This window comes from Coffea arabica, chromosome 1e (genome assembly GCF_036785885.1).
Source record: "Coffea arabica cultivar ET-39 chromosome 1e, Coffea Arabica ET-39 HiFi, whole genome shotgun sequence".
Lineage (NCBI taxonomy): Eukaryota > Viridiplantae > Streptophyta > Magnoliopsida > Gentianales > Rubiaceae > Coffea > Coffea arabica.
The window spans coordinates 40,334,219-40,349,731 of NC_092311.1; the positions used below are offsets into that span (position 1 = coordinate 40,334,219).

Below are 15,513 nucleotides of genomic sequence, written 5' to 3' on the forward strand. Positions count from 1 at the left end.
CTGTTAACCTATTGTAGTCTTCGATGTATGAAAATATTTAAGACATTCTAGATAAGATGACATAAATGCCACAACATAAAAAATTCATTAGGCGAAGTGTCAAAATATGCAATTTAGAGAACATGTAACATGTCAAATTGATGCTTAGGTGGCGTTTGGTTCGTACATCGGAATCGGATTCGGATTCGGAATCGGATATCCTGAGTTTGGAATGAAGTCATTCATTCCAATACATTTGTTTGGTTCAAGTACCTGGAATGTGTATCATTACTATAGTTGATGTTTCGCTCATCGACTCTTTTGAAATAGAATATAATAAATATATTATAAACCACATCGTAAATGATAGTTATTGGCTCTTTGTAAATGGGATTTAAGAAATTTTCACTAATTAAATATATTAGTATAAATGTATTAGTAAATTTAGTCTAACTAATTAATAATTTCTATTAGTAAACATGTATAATTATTAGTATAATTGATAATATTAATTATATTACATAAATTAATATACATTATATAATACATATAACTAATAATATTATTGTTATAAGTTTGTAACTAATTAAATTAAATATTATATATATAATTAAATATAAATATATAATTATAATTATATAATATATACAAATATTAATTATACTACTATTTTATATAAATATAATATATATTACATATTAAATATAGTTATTATTATATATTATTATATTTAAAATTATAATTATAATTATAATTATATAACTTATTAATATTACATTCATTTATATATTATAATTATATGCACATATAATATACATTTATAAATATACATATATATTATAAATATATTATTATATAATATTAATAAATTTATAATATATATTATATAGGTATAATTATATTTAACTAAATAATTATAATATATAATTATATAATATAATAATATCATTATTATAATTTTGTAACTAATTAAATTAAATATTATATATATAATTAATTATAATTATACAAATGTTATAATATAAATATATAATTATAAATATATAATATATAAATATTAATTGTACTAATATTTTATATAAATATAATGCATATTAATATTAGATATAGTTATTATTATATATTAATATATTTAAAATAATAAATATAAATATAATTATAATTATATAATTTATTAATATTATATACATGTATATATTATAATTATATGAACATATAATATACATTTATAAATATGCATATGTTATAAATATATTATTATATAATATTAATAAATTTATATTATATAAATATAATTATATTTAACTAAATAATTATAATATATATTTATATAATATACTAATATTATAATAAAATATTATAATTGTAATATATTATATATGTATATATTATAATATAAATATATAATATATATAAATATTAATTATACTAAATATTATGTAATTATAAAATTTTGGAATCATACTTGGGTTTTGGACAAAACCCACCCTTTTACTAGGGAATGGAGAGATGCCAAATTTTTAGAAATCATTCCAAAATTTCAATTCCCATACCAGTGAACCAAACACCAGTTATGGAGTTTATTCCATTACTTCATTCCGATACCCTTTTACCAAACGCCCCCTTAGTGTATATTATCAGTTCTCTGAATTGGTCACACATATTTTATGATTTTTATATTGGTTTCCAATCTTTTTAAACACTCTACATAAAAAAAAAAATGCATTGCTTAACATTATTCCGATATGCAGCAAAAGATATTAAACACTAATATTTGTGACCGTGACTAATACCACAATAGCTAACCATTTGAATCGATCTCACCTTATGTGCGTCTAGTCAGTTTTCATTGCTTAGGTCATTTGTTTCATTTCATGGTTGACAAAATTATGTTTAGAACAAATTTCCTCCTGGTGCAACTGTTTTATTTGTTTCCTTTTGAACATGAAGAGAAATAAAAATGCCGTGGAAGGAATTTCTCCACCCAAGTCTTCAGGATCTCTTGTACAAATTAATTCAATTCATATAGAACTACCAATAACTCCAATGGAGGTTAGGCAGCCTGAAAATTGTGATGAGAACTTTGGAATGCAGTAAATAAATTTTTTTCGTCTATGTAACCACTACAACAAAAATGGCCTTTAACGGCATTTAAAAGTGTCAGTATAGATAATCTAACCTGACACTTTATCTATCCTCACACCTAGGGCGAGTGTTGTCCCTTCCAATGTGGGGATAGACTCATACTATTCAACATGTCAGGAAAACTATGCTGTTATAACATCTCATCTGCCAACAAAAATCCCTTTTCTTGATAATTGAAAGTGTCAGGATAGGTATAGTACAACATTAGAATATCGAATTCTATGCTGACACTTTTAACTGCCAGGAGTTTTTTTATCTTTTTTTTTTTGATATAGAAGCAACCTGCAGGTAGTGCTCCCTGCTATACATTCCGTCAATCAGAAACCCAAAGGACTTGTAAAATTATCCCAAAGAACAGAATGCATATAGTAATCTAAAAGCAAAAGTCAATACTCAAATATAATTTGTTGAACTAAAAGTAAGTAACAAGTACTAACATAACAAATCCCTAACAAATACAAACTTGAAAGATTCTCATGTGCACTAACTTAAAAGATTCTCTTGTGCACAAACTAAAATATTCTCATCCCTAGCAAGTAGAAAGAACTTGCAGTAGCTTCCAAACTTTCCAATGAAATGAGAGCCTTCAGTCATAACCTGATATCTTTTGTGAGCCATCATTATTCTGCAAAGAAAGACCAGAAATAAAAAAATAAATTAAAGATATCAGCACCTAGCAATTATGTTCTAATGTAAAGTAACGATACCAAACAGGATTCATTTCATTCGAAATAAAGTTGATTGCTGAATAGCCAAATTTTGGTACCAAGCAGGTTTGCAAAACTTAACTGGCAAAAGCAAAGGTGATAACGCAGGTTATATTTTCTTGTATATCAAAAGGTTTTGGAATAACACACTGATCCAGTTGCCATCATTGCACTGAAATTTCTACTTGCTATCACCAAACATACTACTAAAGCAGCAAACATACTAAATAAAGAAGAAGAATGACCAAAAAGATAGATGTCATGATTGAAATTACCCCCCTTTAGAAGACTAGAATTTATGAATCTAGATGTAATTTTATCCTTTGGCTTAGCAATGAATTCGAACGTTTGACATAACAATCTGGGGAGAAAATGTGAAAAAGCAATACCTCTTCTTTGAAGTTTAGATCATAAGTCTTGTCTTTACCATAAAACTCAGAAGCAGCCACATCCATCCCAATCACAACCTGCAGCAATTTCAAACTCTTCAAACTGATTTCAATACAGACTTGTTGAAATAAACCATACCACAGACAAGCACCCATCAAATAAGTTCAATTAGGATGTTCAAGAAAGCAATGGTGGACCCATGCCAGAAGTACCATTCATTTTTTAGGCAAATATCTCACTTCCATTCTCACTCACCATTTCCCTTTATTCCCCAACGTATTTAGCCAAAGAGGGGAAAATACCAAAAAACAAAAAAAAATCTTCAATTGAGTGTACAGATGAGTTTAATTGACAAGCTTATGTAGCTTAAAAAATTGGATAATATGAAAACTAGCAATAAATGAAGTCCACTAACCTCTAACCGAAAGGCACGTTCCTCATTGTTTCCCTTCTCTGTGCAACATCTTAATTGCAGCCACGGTGCCATCACTCAAAATCCCTCTATACACTACCCCATACCCTCCATTTCCTATCACATTTGCTGCACTAAATTTGTTTGTTGCAATCTCAAGCTCTGTGTAAGTAAAAACTTGTACACCCCTAAGCTTGGATGCAGCCTGCTTCCATACAAACATCCGCCTTTGACATCTGCTCCATTTTCACCAGCAAAACATATACCCATAGCATTCAAGAACAGTGTAACCAGTATAAACATCCATTCCAATACTTACTTTACCAGTGTAACCAGCTTTAGCAATAGCTGTTTTAAGCAATTCAAGACCTTCCTTGTTCTCCTGAAATGTCAAAGTCACAAAGTTGTAAAATATATGACAACCGAATTGAACAATGAACAGGAAGCATATTAGCAAAATGCCATGAACTAACCTGGATATTAGAGCAATGTCACCCTCATCACCAACATTTGTTGCATCTTGGCCATACTTCTTCTTAATTACAGACTGAAGAAAGAGATCAGCAATAAACAAGCATATGTCAAAGCAACAGAAACACATCAAATGCGCTCACAGATATCAAACATTAAAGTTGACCACTAAAAGCAAGCATATATACTCCAAAAAACATGACTTCTATTTTAAGTTCAAAATAGAAGTCATCTCTAAGAAATCCCCACAACCAGCTTGATATGATAAAAGGAAATCAATCAAACGAACAAGAAATGTAGGCCACTAACTCTCACTCCTCCTCAGCTATTTGCCCCTTCTCACTGACATAGATACCATCAAGGAACTTCCGGATATCTTTGTTCTTCACATGGCATTTTTGTCCACAATAAGAAAACGTTGTATATTAGCTATCCAGCCAGATGAACTACATTTTAAAGACAAGTGACAAGGAACAAAACTTGTAGATTCAAATGTCATAAATATGGCACAGAGTGACTCTTACTTGGTTTATCAGGGCAGCAGATCGGGAAACAAGCTCAATGTCATTGCTATCCAACACCAATTCATCCTTAACCTTCTCAGACCGGATAACAGTGACTTCTTCAAGCATATCCACCTTACTCACCCGATGCAGAAAACATCACACATTACAAAATGTTCCCTATCAGAAATTTCAAGCAATCTCAACATGCATAATGGGGGCAACCCAATGGAAGCAATTCCACAATACCTCTCAGAGTCTAACAATATTGGTCTAGTAGAAAGGTTCAACCATGACCCAGTCAATATTAATTAGCCTCAATAACACTGGTCTACAGATGTTGCAGCAGAAATCCTCGAAGAAAGAACAAGGCAGAAAAAAAAAGAAAAAAAAAACCAAAATATAGTATGTTTGGTAAAGGAAAGTAATTACTTCATTTAAAGTCAAACCATAATGACAATAGCATCTACTACCCATTTCTATGAATTAAAGACGCATATAGTATTACTAGCACTAAAACTATTACCACGGATCTCCAATGACTAGTGAGACAAACAAAATGATTCCAAACGCAGTACAATCACATAACAACCAAACAGGATACTAAAATTGACAATGTAATCAACAGGTAAGCAAACCAGATAAACAATTACCGAGCAAACCCAGATGAATTATCTAGCAACCTCACACAACCCAACCACGAAATGCCCAAGTTGGGGATCATTCTGGCCTTAGTTGGCTTAATTCTCAAATTGAAGGGTCAAAAGCATCTAACAATAAGCCTAGAAATGAACAGACACAAAGCACTGGTAGTCTGGCCCATAAACTCTGCTCAAATACACACTCAAACCAGAGGGAAAGAGGAAGAGCTCCTCCGCACAAGTCTAAGTCCTCTTACAGTATCAAGAAATTCTAATCAAATCAACAAAATTCACATGTGTGAAAATATAAAAGAAATCAGAAATAACAAATCTAAAGAGATAAGAAAAGACCCAAATATTCATCATGCTAGTAGAATAGTAGATACCTTCTTCTCACCAAGGAAGTTGCGGATCTCAATAGAACGGTTGGAGTTGGTGATGGAGGCGTTGATTGGGAAATGTGCATAGACGAATCTCATCTTGTAGCAGTAGCCCTTGGTAACGTCGGTGATGAGGTTCTCGACGTGGCTGAGGGCAGTTCGAATTGCGGCAGTGGTCTTGCAGGAGCCGAACCAAGTGTCGACCTTGAGCTTCCTCTTTCCGGTGACCTCATCGGTGATGAGTTGGAAGTCGAGGTTGAGATGCTTGAAGTTGCGAGTAAGCTTCCTGCGTGGTCCCTCCACCTCGATCTGCTTGGCTTTCATCTTAATCTTAACACCGCCAGGAATATCCATAGTCTCCAATGCTAGAATTGTCTTCATCTTGGACCATCGCTCACAGTAATTCCGCCTCTTCTTCTTTTTCGGAGAAGTGCAAAAGATTGGCAGCCAAAAAACCCTTACAAATCCATGAAGTTGAAAAGGGTGTTTTGGCCCGCCAAAATCAAACGATGCCGTTTTGTGTCTTTCTTTTTTTTTGGTACACCTCACATTTTCTCAAGTGTCATGTTAAGTAGTCTAAAGGCACATTATTATTTTTATATCTGATAAAATAAAAAAAATTAGGGTATATATTATTGAGTTGATAATAAGTGTCATGATAAGAGTGCTATAATGGCACAAACCAGCAAATGTTCTTATAAACATGTCAGGAAAGGCCATTTTTGTTGTAGTGAACAATTTGTATGACTTGCAAGAAATTTTTAAAATCGAGGGTTTTCATTCAAAGGACATGCTAAGCTTTGTTCGTGCATGGTAATTTGTTTCTATTTGTATTGATACATAAATAGTTGCTAATGATAGCTTTGTTAAACTTCATAGATATAACATGAGTGCCGCCATGATAACAACCACCACTAATGCATTAAGACTTGGTGAACCTTGCCTCCCACCAATTTGCCACAATTAAATGTGGCCTTAGTTAAAAAATCCAGGCGAGTGCGTAGTGCACCCGTCTGGTCCGGTGGTGGTTTAGTCCCCTCCGGATTACCCCAAGACCTCTTCAGGCCCTCACCCTCCCCATAGTATAGAAAACTATCGTATCGAAAAAAAAAAAGAGTGTTGATGATAACCATGACCTTCATCTTTCTAAGCCACAGCACAAACTAAAATCTTAGCCATTCACTATGAGTATCCAAATTGGACCTTAGACTCAGAACAGTGGCGGATCCAGAATTTTGCTTAAAAGAAGCACGGACTAGAAAAACAATAAAATACTAAAAAACTATGATGGCTAAATTAAGAATCTTAAAGCACTTCAGGGACCAGGCTCAGTAATGTGGGCATGTCACCCAAGTGGGGGCGTTAAGTGTATGGAATCAGTTGTCTGCAACCAAAATAACTCCACATTCCACTACGTAAAAACTTCACAGGTAGCTTTGTTCAATGTATCCTTTTCAGCCCTGAAACCAGGCTTTTGATGTTCCCCTTTGCTTCATCAGAACAACTACTCCAAACCAAAATCCTTTATAAATATATAAGGAAATGCGAAATTTAATAAATATGAGTGTGTACATCAATTTTAAAAACTATATGTACTATATCAATGCACATTAGGCATCAATTCAAATAAGAATTCTTATTAACATGTGAAAAGAGGATTTCAAAATAATAAGATTATATAGCGTTTCAAATAAGACTTCAATGCATCATATAAGATTTCATTAGGCATCAATCATGAGGATAGTCTGTCTTTACATAAAATAATTTTTTTGACAAATTGCATAAATCAATATTACATTTTCTCGTAAATTTATTGCTTATAATGCTTTACATTTCTTTGCCATCCGCTACTTATCTTTTTGCTATATTTAAATCTAATGCCTTCATAAAAATGTAAAAAAAAAATGAAAAAAAAAGGAATCTCTATGCCTTGTACAAAGTGAACCTCCTAGGTAAATGGAACGCTTAATTCTTAAATAGTTACAATTTAATGTTGAAAACTCAAAATAGGTGTGTGAAGCAATTTATCTATGGTTTAACTAGTTTTTTCTATGTTTATAGGCATGCCTTTTTGCATGTGAAAAACAACATTGGAATTTTGCCTTACATTAGCTTGTTAAAACCTTTAATTGCATTAATTTGCCTTACATCTGTGCCATTGAATTTAGTGAAATTTCATTTCCCTTTTAGATTGTCTTCTAAACTCCTAACATTGCTCATATTCCCTTTTCTTTTTGCAACTATATATATGATGTCATAGACATAGATGCTGTTGGGTGTGGGCCAACCCATTTGTGGGCCAACCCACTTATGCAAAAGCTTGAGGGCTTCTCAAGCTTAAATAAAAAGCAAAAGCAGCCGCAAGAACAGATTCAAGCTTCGGTCCTCGTGCGAGAAAGAAAGGAAAAAAGGCCAGCTGCCACCTTTGAGTGAGACGAAGAGAGAGAAAGAGCTAGAGAGAGAGAGGCTTCAAGGTCTTGATTAGAGGGCGATTCGAAACCCGATTGAGACGAAATTTTACCCACGCGATCCTCTCGTCAAGCTTTCCTTATCTACCGATTCAGATTTCTGATTTTCTCTTCGTTTGGTAACACCTTTCCAAACTCACTTTTTTTGACAGTTATAGTTTTTGGGGGTAATTTTGTAGCAATTTGTTTGGTTGATATTGGTACTATTATTGTCGTCCGAATATTTCGAATAGACCTGTGTATTCCCATTATTGTGATAGTGAAGATTTTGACTGGACTAGGTCCCGTGATTTTTCCCAATTTGGGTTTTCCACGTAAGAATCTTGGTATCCTGTGCCTTTTAATTTTCTTGTATTTTATTATCACTGCTGGTATTATTACTTGGTGATTTGGTTTGTTCCTGTTTTTAACTGGTACTTGGGGAAAGAGAAATTTGTCCTGGGCTAACTCTGATATTTTGTGCCTGTACTGGTACCTCTTTTCCAACCAGTTGTATCAGAGCAGTCATGTTAGGCTGCTCATTTGTACTGGTTAAAAATGGATGATTCGGATAGTGGTTGCATGACAAAATTGAATGCCACTAATTATTCAATTTGGAAGCCTAGAATGAAAGACTACTTGTATTGTAGAGATTTGTTCGAACCTGTTCTAGGGGATAAAAGCAAACCAAGTGATATGAGTGATGAAAAATGGACCGTTATGCACATGAAAACTGTTGGCAATATTAGAAAATGGATTGGTCAAAGTATTTTTCAACATTTTGCCAATGACACCAGAGCTGATGTATTATGGAAAAAGGTTGAGAGTATGTATGAAAGGAAAATCTGTTTGAACAAGGCTAGCTGTTTGAAGCAGATTGCTCGAATGAGATATAAAGATGTGACTGAACACTTGAGTAATTTTCAGGGATTGATAAACCAGGCAACTACATTAAATTTGAATCTGGATGATGAAGTGCAGGCTTTATTACTATTCAACTCACTACCGGATAGTTAGGAAACCATGGTAGTCTCCGTCAGCAATTCAGCTCCGAATGGTGTGTTGACCATGGCTATTGCAAAAGAGGCCGTGATGAATAAAGAGTTCAGGAGGAAGGAACAAGGAATTGTCTATGAGACCCAGGCCCTAATGACAGAAAAGAAAGAAAGAAGAGGGAGAAGCAAAAGTAGAGGACCCTACAACAGGAATGACAAATCCAGAGGCAGGTCTGAATCGCGAAAAAATATTGCATGCTATTATTGTAAAAAGAATGGACATTATATGAAGGAGTGCAGAATCCTAAAACGGGAACAAACTGAGAAAAATGGTAAGGCAAAGGAAAAAGGTGATGAAAAGACTATAGCAGTTGCGACAGCTCATGATGATATGTTTGTGTTCTGTGATGATGGTCAGATGAATATTATTTATTATGACAGTGATTGGGTAGTTGATTCGGGTGCATCCTACCATGTTATTCCTCACAGGCATTTCTTCTCAACCTACACCGAAAGAGATTTTGGATATGTTAGGATGGTAAATGAGGTCGCATGCAAAGTGATTGGCATGGGAGACATATATTTGGATACAGATACAGGGTGCCAGCTGATATTAAAAAATGCTCGACATATTCCTGATGTTCGCCTTAATCTTATCTCTGCAGGAAAACTTGACGATGAGGGTTACCATAGCTTGCAAGGTGGAGGCAAATGAAAACTCAGCAAAGGAAATCTCATTGTTGCTAGAGGAAAGAAGCAGAATACCCTCTACTTAATGCAAGCCAAGTTGGGGAAGGGAAAAGTCAATACAGTTCGTGATTCATCAATTGACCTGTGGCATAGGCGACTTGGGCACATGGGTGAAAAAGGGATTCAGACACTTGTTCGCAAACAGCTTCTAACTGAAGTTAGAGGTAATGCACTTAAATCTTGTGTTGACTGCATTTATGGGAAGCAACACAGAATTGCATTCAAAAATTTTCTTCCATCTAGAAAATTGAATCCATTAGAATTGGTGCAAACTGATGTTTGCTATATGAAAGATAAGTCTCTTGGTGGTGCTGTTTATTTTGTAACTTTTATTGAGGGAAGCAAGGGAGAAGAGGAAAGAAAAAAAAGAAAAAAATTAGATAGACAGAAAATTATAAGCGAGGGAGAAGAGGAAAGAAAGAAAAGAAAAAGAAAGAAAGAAAAGAAAAGAGAAAAAAAATGGTTTTGGGTTTTTTTTAAATTGAAATTCCAAAATTTGAATTTTTGAAAAGAAAAACAAGGCTGAAGGTTTAAAAGGAAATTAATTTTATTTCCATTTCTCTTAAAATTTTTTTTTTTTGTAGAATTTAAATTTCAAAAATTTAATTGCTGAAATAATTTTATTTGTAAAAAAAAATTTCAAAAATTTCAAAAATAATAAAAAAAAGAATTTTTTTTTTAATTTAAAAATTTTCCTTTGTTTTTGGGTTGTTAAATATAGCGTGGGCACGCAAAAATTATAAAACGTCCACTGATCTCGAGAGGCACTAACACGGCGTGAGCACGCCAAGATTACACTTCCTACCAACGTCGTGAAATGTTGAGATTTTACCAACATGGCGTGGGCACGCCAAGATTGGTAAGCGTCCACTAACCTCGGGAGACATTAACACGGCATGGGAACGCCAAAATTGCACTTCCTGATCACAGTGAAGAAAAATATTAAGACCGACTACTACCCGACTAAGAAACGATAAAACAAAAGAAATAAACAACGAAAAATAATAAAATGGGTAAAATACATAAAACTCCCATGTGGTTAAGGAAATTGACATGAAACCTCCTCATTGTTTAGAAACACCCACTTAACCCCCTTGTGCTTTGGATTTCTTTGGATTTTACCTGCTGACCGGCTGGGAAGCCGGTAATAATACGAAATACCAAAAATACCCTTATATATAATATGTGAAAAGTTACAGATGTAATTAGTCAATGTGGAGTGGACTTCTGAAAATGAGAGAGAAACCCTAAACCTACAACGAAGAAGAATGTGACTGTATTGCTGAGCGGTGTGAGTTATGGTGAAGATCGATCGGGCTTGAGCTACATTTCATGTTTTGAGAGAGAAACCCTAAACCTACAGTCAAGAAGAAGGTGTTTGTGTGACGCCCCGAAAAGTATGAGTGTGAGAACCCGAAAATTTTCTAATTTTCTAGGGTTTATTTTATTTAATCGCCCGCCTTTTCTACATTTTCTTTATTCGAAAAATTCCCCAGATAAATTTTATGAGCAAAAATAGTTTTAAAATGATTTTTCTAGTATCGGTTAGTTTTTGAGAAATTAAAAGCGTATTTTGGACGTGAGACCCGCTAGTACGGTAAACGCAATATATTTTTGACAACTTGTTGGAATTTTGTATTAAGTGATCTTATTTTACAAGGTGTTAAGATATTTGTATTGGAGAGACAAAAATATAAGTTTTGAACCAAAAGGTGACAAGCGTCACCTTGTGATTTAATCTTGGACTTTGACCATTTGACTTTACCTTTACCTTTACCAAATAAATACCAAAAATTGATCAAAATAAGCTTCATTTTGCAAGCTTCTTGGCCGAATGTTCTTGCTCAAGAAAGAAAGAAAAGCTCTCAATTTCTTCCTTCTATTTCTTGCTCAATCTTCAAATCCAACCAATAAAACTCCAAATCATTCCATAAAATCTCTTTGCTAAGTGGTCTTGAGGTATTTTGTGGAGTTGTTTGGAAAGCTAAGGTGACTAGTTGCTCTATCTCTTGTATTGCTAAGGTGAGTTGTGAAGAACCATTCTCCTTCCTTAATTGATACTTAATTCATGATTAGTGGTAGTATGAGATGCAAGTTTATGGATTACTTCTTGATTTTGGTTGAATTGATGAAGTTTTATAATTTTTGGGGATTTTTCTGTTTTCATATGAGTATGATTATGTGGTCATGTATGATGATTGGAAATGATATTTAAGGACTCTATGAGGTGGAAAAAGTGGACAATTGCAATCAATTTCTGTTTTGGAAGAAATTTCAGAAAATGAGGTTTTGTGAAGGAACATTCTGTCCGAATTTTTAGCTCCTAGTTAGAGGCCGAATTGGCCTTATCTCAAAACATGAAAGTTGTAGGGAATGACATTTTAAAGGTGTCTACAAAATTTCAGGTCAATCGGAGCAGCGTGGAATGAGAAAAGTTGAAATTACCCTTGCTGTCCTGGTTTTACCCGAATTTGGGAATTGCTTCTGTAATTGGTTGTTGTGGTCAGGAATGCTTTCGAATTGGTTGTTGAGGCCTTCTGATGAAATGTAGTTCTGTTTCTTAGCTTTTAGCTGGTTTTGGAATTTCTAGATTTGGACTTGGAGAGCCTGAGTTATGATGTTTCCGCTAGAATGCGTTTTGTGAATCTGTTTTTGTGATTTTGGTGTAGTTTCTTGTATTTTTGACCTGGTTACACTCGAAACTGGGTTGAGTGACCTTCTGCAATATTGTAACCCTATCTCTTAGCTTCGAAACGGTGGATCTTACACCTTCATCCGACAATCGTAGTGCCTTTGGTGCTATTACCACAAAATGACGTCAAAACCTGTTTTTCTGGTTTTGAGCCTAACTTTAATTTCCGGAATTTTCCCTAGTTTGACTTGTACTAGTACTATTTGGAGCTTGCTGAATGGCTAGTGGATGAACTTGTTGTTGTGTGTGTACTTTTGGGACTGGCTGAGGAAATAATGAAGCCATGATGGCTGGAAAAGTAAGCAAATTTAGGGGAAGTGCTGTCCGAACTTTTAAAGGACTTGTTTGCATTGAGTTTGTGATCTAAAACTTGGATTTGAGCAAGGCAATGATATATGATGGATGGTTTCTGAGCCGTGGAGGTGAGTGACCTCAAACTATTTCTAAAGTTATTTATGAACCGTTTCCTGCATTATTTACTCGATTGCATCTCATGCGTGCTTGCATGTGAATTCATGATATGATTTTGGCTTCAATGACTTCTGGGAAAGTCTTGTGCTGGACACCAACGTCTCCACTTCTGGTTCATGTTCATGTTTATCTGGAGCTCAAAAAGGGGCTCCCTCTTAATGTTAATGTTAAATGATCTATTTGAGCGTTGGGTGTTCAAGTACTATGATTTCACTGGCTCACGAGAGCAAAAGACGTACATTTGATCTCTGAATCATGACATCATCGAAATGCAACATTGTGAAATATATTTGTTTAATGATTTTACTGGTTACTCGCTGAGCTTTTAGCTCACCCCAAAAATATTTTATTCCCCTCCACAGGGCTCGTGGCGAAGGAAGGACTTATAGTACTTATTCACGTGGCTGGATAGTATATATCTTGTACAGTTTGGATTTGGAATCATTTTATGTATAGTTGAGAATCGTTTCCGCTTCGCTTATAACATGTAATTATTGGAGACTTGGATGTATATTTGTGGATCATGTGATGTATATTTGAGATGTATATTGTAATTCATTTGAGGAATGTAGTGAACGACTGAGTCTCAGCGAGAGTTGGGCAGGCGACCCGCCGAACCCTCTGGTACGCCTTAGGGGGAGGTGGGGCCGTCACAGTTTGTGTGCTGCAGGTCAACAACATTAGACAACATCGGTCGGCGTTTCTGTATAGATCGGTCGAGAGTCACTACGCATTGAGCATAGCTATTAACCAGGTAAAATACATATCTGAACCTTAGGCATTAGACGAGTTGATTTGTTTGATGGCAGGTGTTTTGGTAGTAAATTGGGGATATTTTGAAACTTGGTAAAGGAACCACCATTGTCAGTTTTGGCTTAGTCAGAAGTTTCTCCGACAATGTTTGTGGGAAATTTTTTTTAAAATTTGGTAAATATTGCAAAATGTCAGTTTTGGCTTGGTCAGAAGCTTTTCCGACAAACTCCCGACAATGTTTGTGGGAAAATTTTTGTTTAAATTGCTAAATGCGCAAAATGTCAAGGTTTGGCTTAGTCAGAAGCTTGTCTGACAATTTTTGGGGGAAATTTTTTAAAAATTGCAATATACTACAAAAAGTATGGGTCTATTTGGAGTAATTAGAACTATTGTGGTCCATACTGGTATTGATTATGTTTTCATTCTTCTAGATAAGTGTGTTGATGTTGATTTTTTTTTTTGAAACTGAGCGTATGAAATATTGTCTGTCCGTTTTGATACATCTGAAAAGCAAATGAGTAAATGAATCTCTGTTTTTTGACACATCTGAAAATGGAATTAGTAAAATAATCTCGATTACTTTGGGTTAGGTGCATAAGAATGGGAGATAATCCGTGGCAGACCATAGACATACACATGCATTATGGTAGATATTTCAAATGAAAATCGAGAATTAGATACACTGGTGAACACGTGACCCTGATGAATTATCTGTATTTGAGTTTCCAAAAATGTACCAAACAATTGACCACGGCGTAACAAATATGAATTTCTGGTACTCCATTCCCTTTCATGACCTTGATGTTGGTGTGGTTCCCATCAAGGATGATGTTGACATCGAATTATTGACAACATGTTATGAGGGACTTACAGAAATGCACATATATGCTGAGAGGGGGCCTGATCCCATTGAAATTGTGTCCCCGGAAGGAAAATTACTGTACAAGAGAGTGACTGGTGATGGCGTACTTGCACTTCCATATCATGATGGCTAGCAGGCTGAGATTAGTTCGTCCTCAGCTGTTAAAGGCATGGATGAAATTGACCCTTTAGTAATTGGGAGTAAGGACAATAATGACAATCCACACATTAACTGTAGAGCAAAGGACATCTGTGAAGAAGAGTCATCACAAATGGAGTTGGATCCAGCTTTTGTGGGACCACATAGAGAGAAGATACATGATTCTGGTAACAAGTCCAAGAGAAAGAAGGCAACAAATGATAAAAAAGCTAAGTCACAAAGAGTAAAGTTAAGTGCAAGGAAGTCAGTCAGGCGGTTATTTAAAGACAAAGAAGACGGTGATACATCCTCAGAACCTCAGCAGTCTCCTATAAGGAAGTCAACAGAAGAAACAACACAAGCAGAGAGAGATCCAACATCAGAGCAGACTGATTGTAAGGGAGAACCAACAACACATGCAGAGAGAGATCCAACAGAAGTGCAGACTGATTGTAGGGGAGAAAGAACAGTTCATGAAGGCGGAGAAGAAGATGAAGTCATACCAGATTATTCAGATCTTCCTGACTGGCTAAGAGAAGCAGTAGACCTGCCTGAAGATGATGAGATATTTGCAGGTTTACATGGTCAAGGATCAACACAAGCATCTATAAATGTTGGATCTGGTTGGTATTGGTTCAAAGTAGCAACAAGAAAATCAGCAAGCAAAAGCATCAAAACAAGCTGATTTAAATGAAAATCAACAGTTCAGCAACCAAAAGATACACCAGAAGCTAATTTGGGACAACATAAGCAGCAAACCCAATTCAAAAAAACAAC

The 15,513-nt window shown here is 34.7% G+C and overlaps 1 protein-coding gene across 2 annotated transcripts; it reads right to left on the reverse strand.

Annotated features, from left to right (window-relative positions):
* Nucleotides 1–3,233: 3,233 nt before the first annotated feature.
* LOC113720799 (large ribosomal subunit protein uL6x-like) lies at nt 3,234–6,172 on the reverse strand. Of its 2 annotated transcripts, XM_072055945.1 has the most exons (6): nt 5,635–6,172; nt 4,629–4,742; nt 4,107–4,180; nt 3,953–4,015; nt 3,637–3,869; nt 3,234–3,298 (listed from the first exon to the last, which is right to left on the reverse strand). In XM_072055945.1, the coding sequence occupies exons 1-5, from the start codon at nt 6,007–6,009 to the stop codon at nt 3,659–3,661; spliced, it is 837 nt and encodes a 278-aa protein (XP_071912046.1). In that variant the 5' UTR covers nt 6,010–6,172; the 3' UTR covers nt 3,234–3,298; nt 3,637–3,658. The 2 variants fall into 2 exon arrangements, with proteins under 2 accessions (XP_071912046.1, XP_071912048.1); XM_072055947.1 differs by lacking the exon at nt 3,637–3,869 and having other exon boundaries at nt 5,635–6,118.
* Between the last annotated feature and the right edge of the window lie 9,341 nt (nt 6,173–15,513).

Coding starts and splice junctions, on each gene's coding strand:
- LOC113720799 (XM_072055945.1), bottom strand. CDS start 6,009: ATGAAGACAATTCTAGCATTGGAGACTATGGATATTCCTGGCGGTGTT. Junction 4,743..5,634: donor ACTTCCTTGGTGAGAAGAAG/GTATCTACTATT, acceptor CGGGTGAGTAAG/GTGGATATGCTTGAAGAAGT. Junction 3,870..3,952: donor AAGCTGGTTACACTGGTAAA/GTAAGTATTGGA, acceptor AAAATGGAGCAG/ATGTCAAAGGCGGATGTTTG.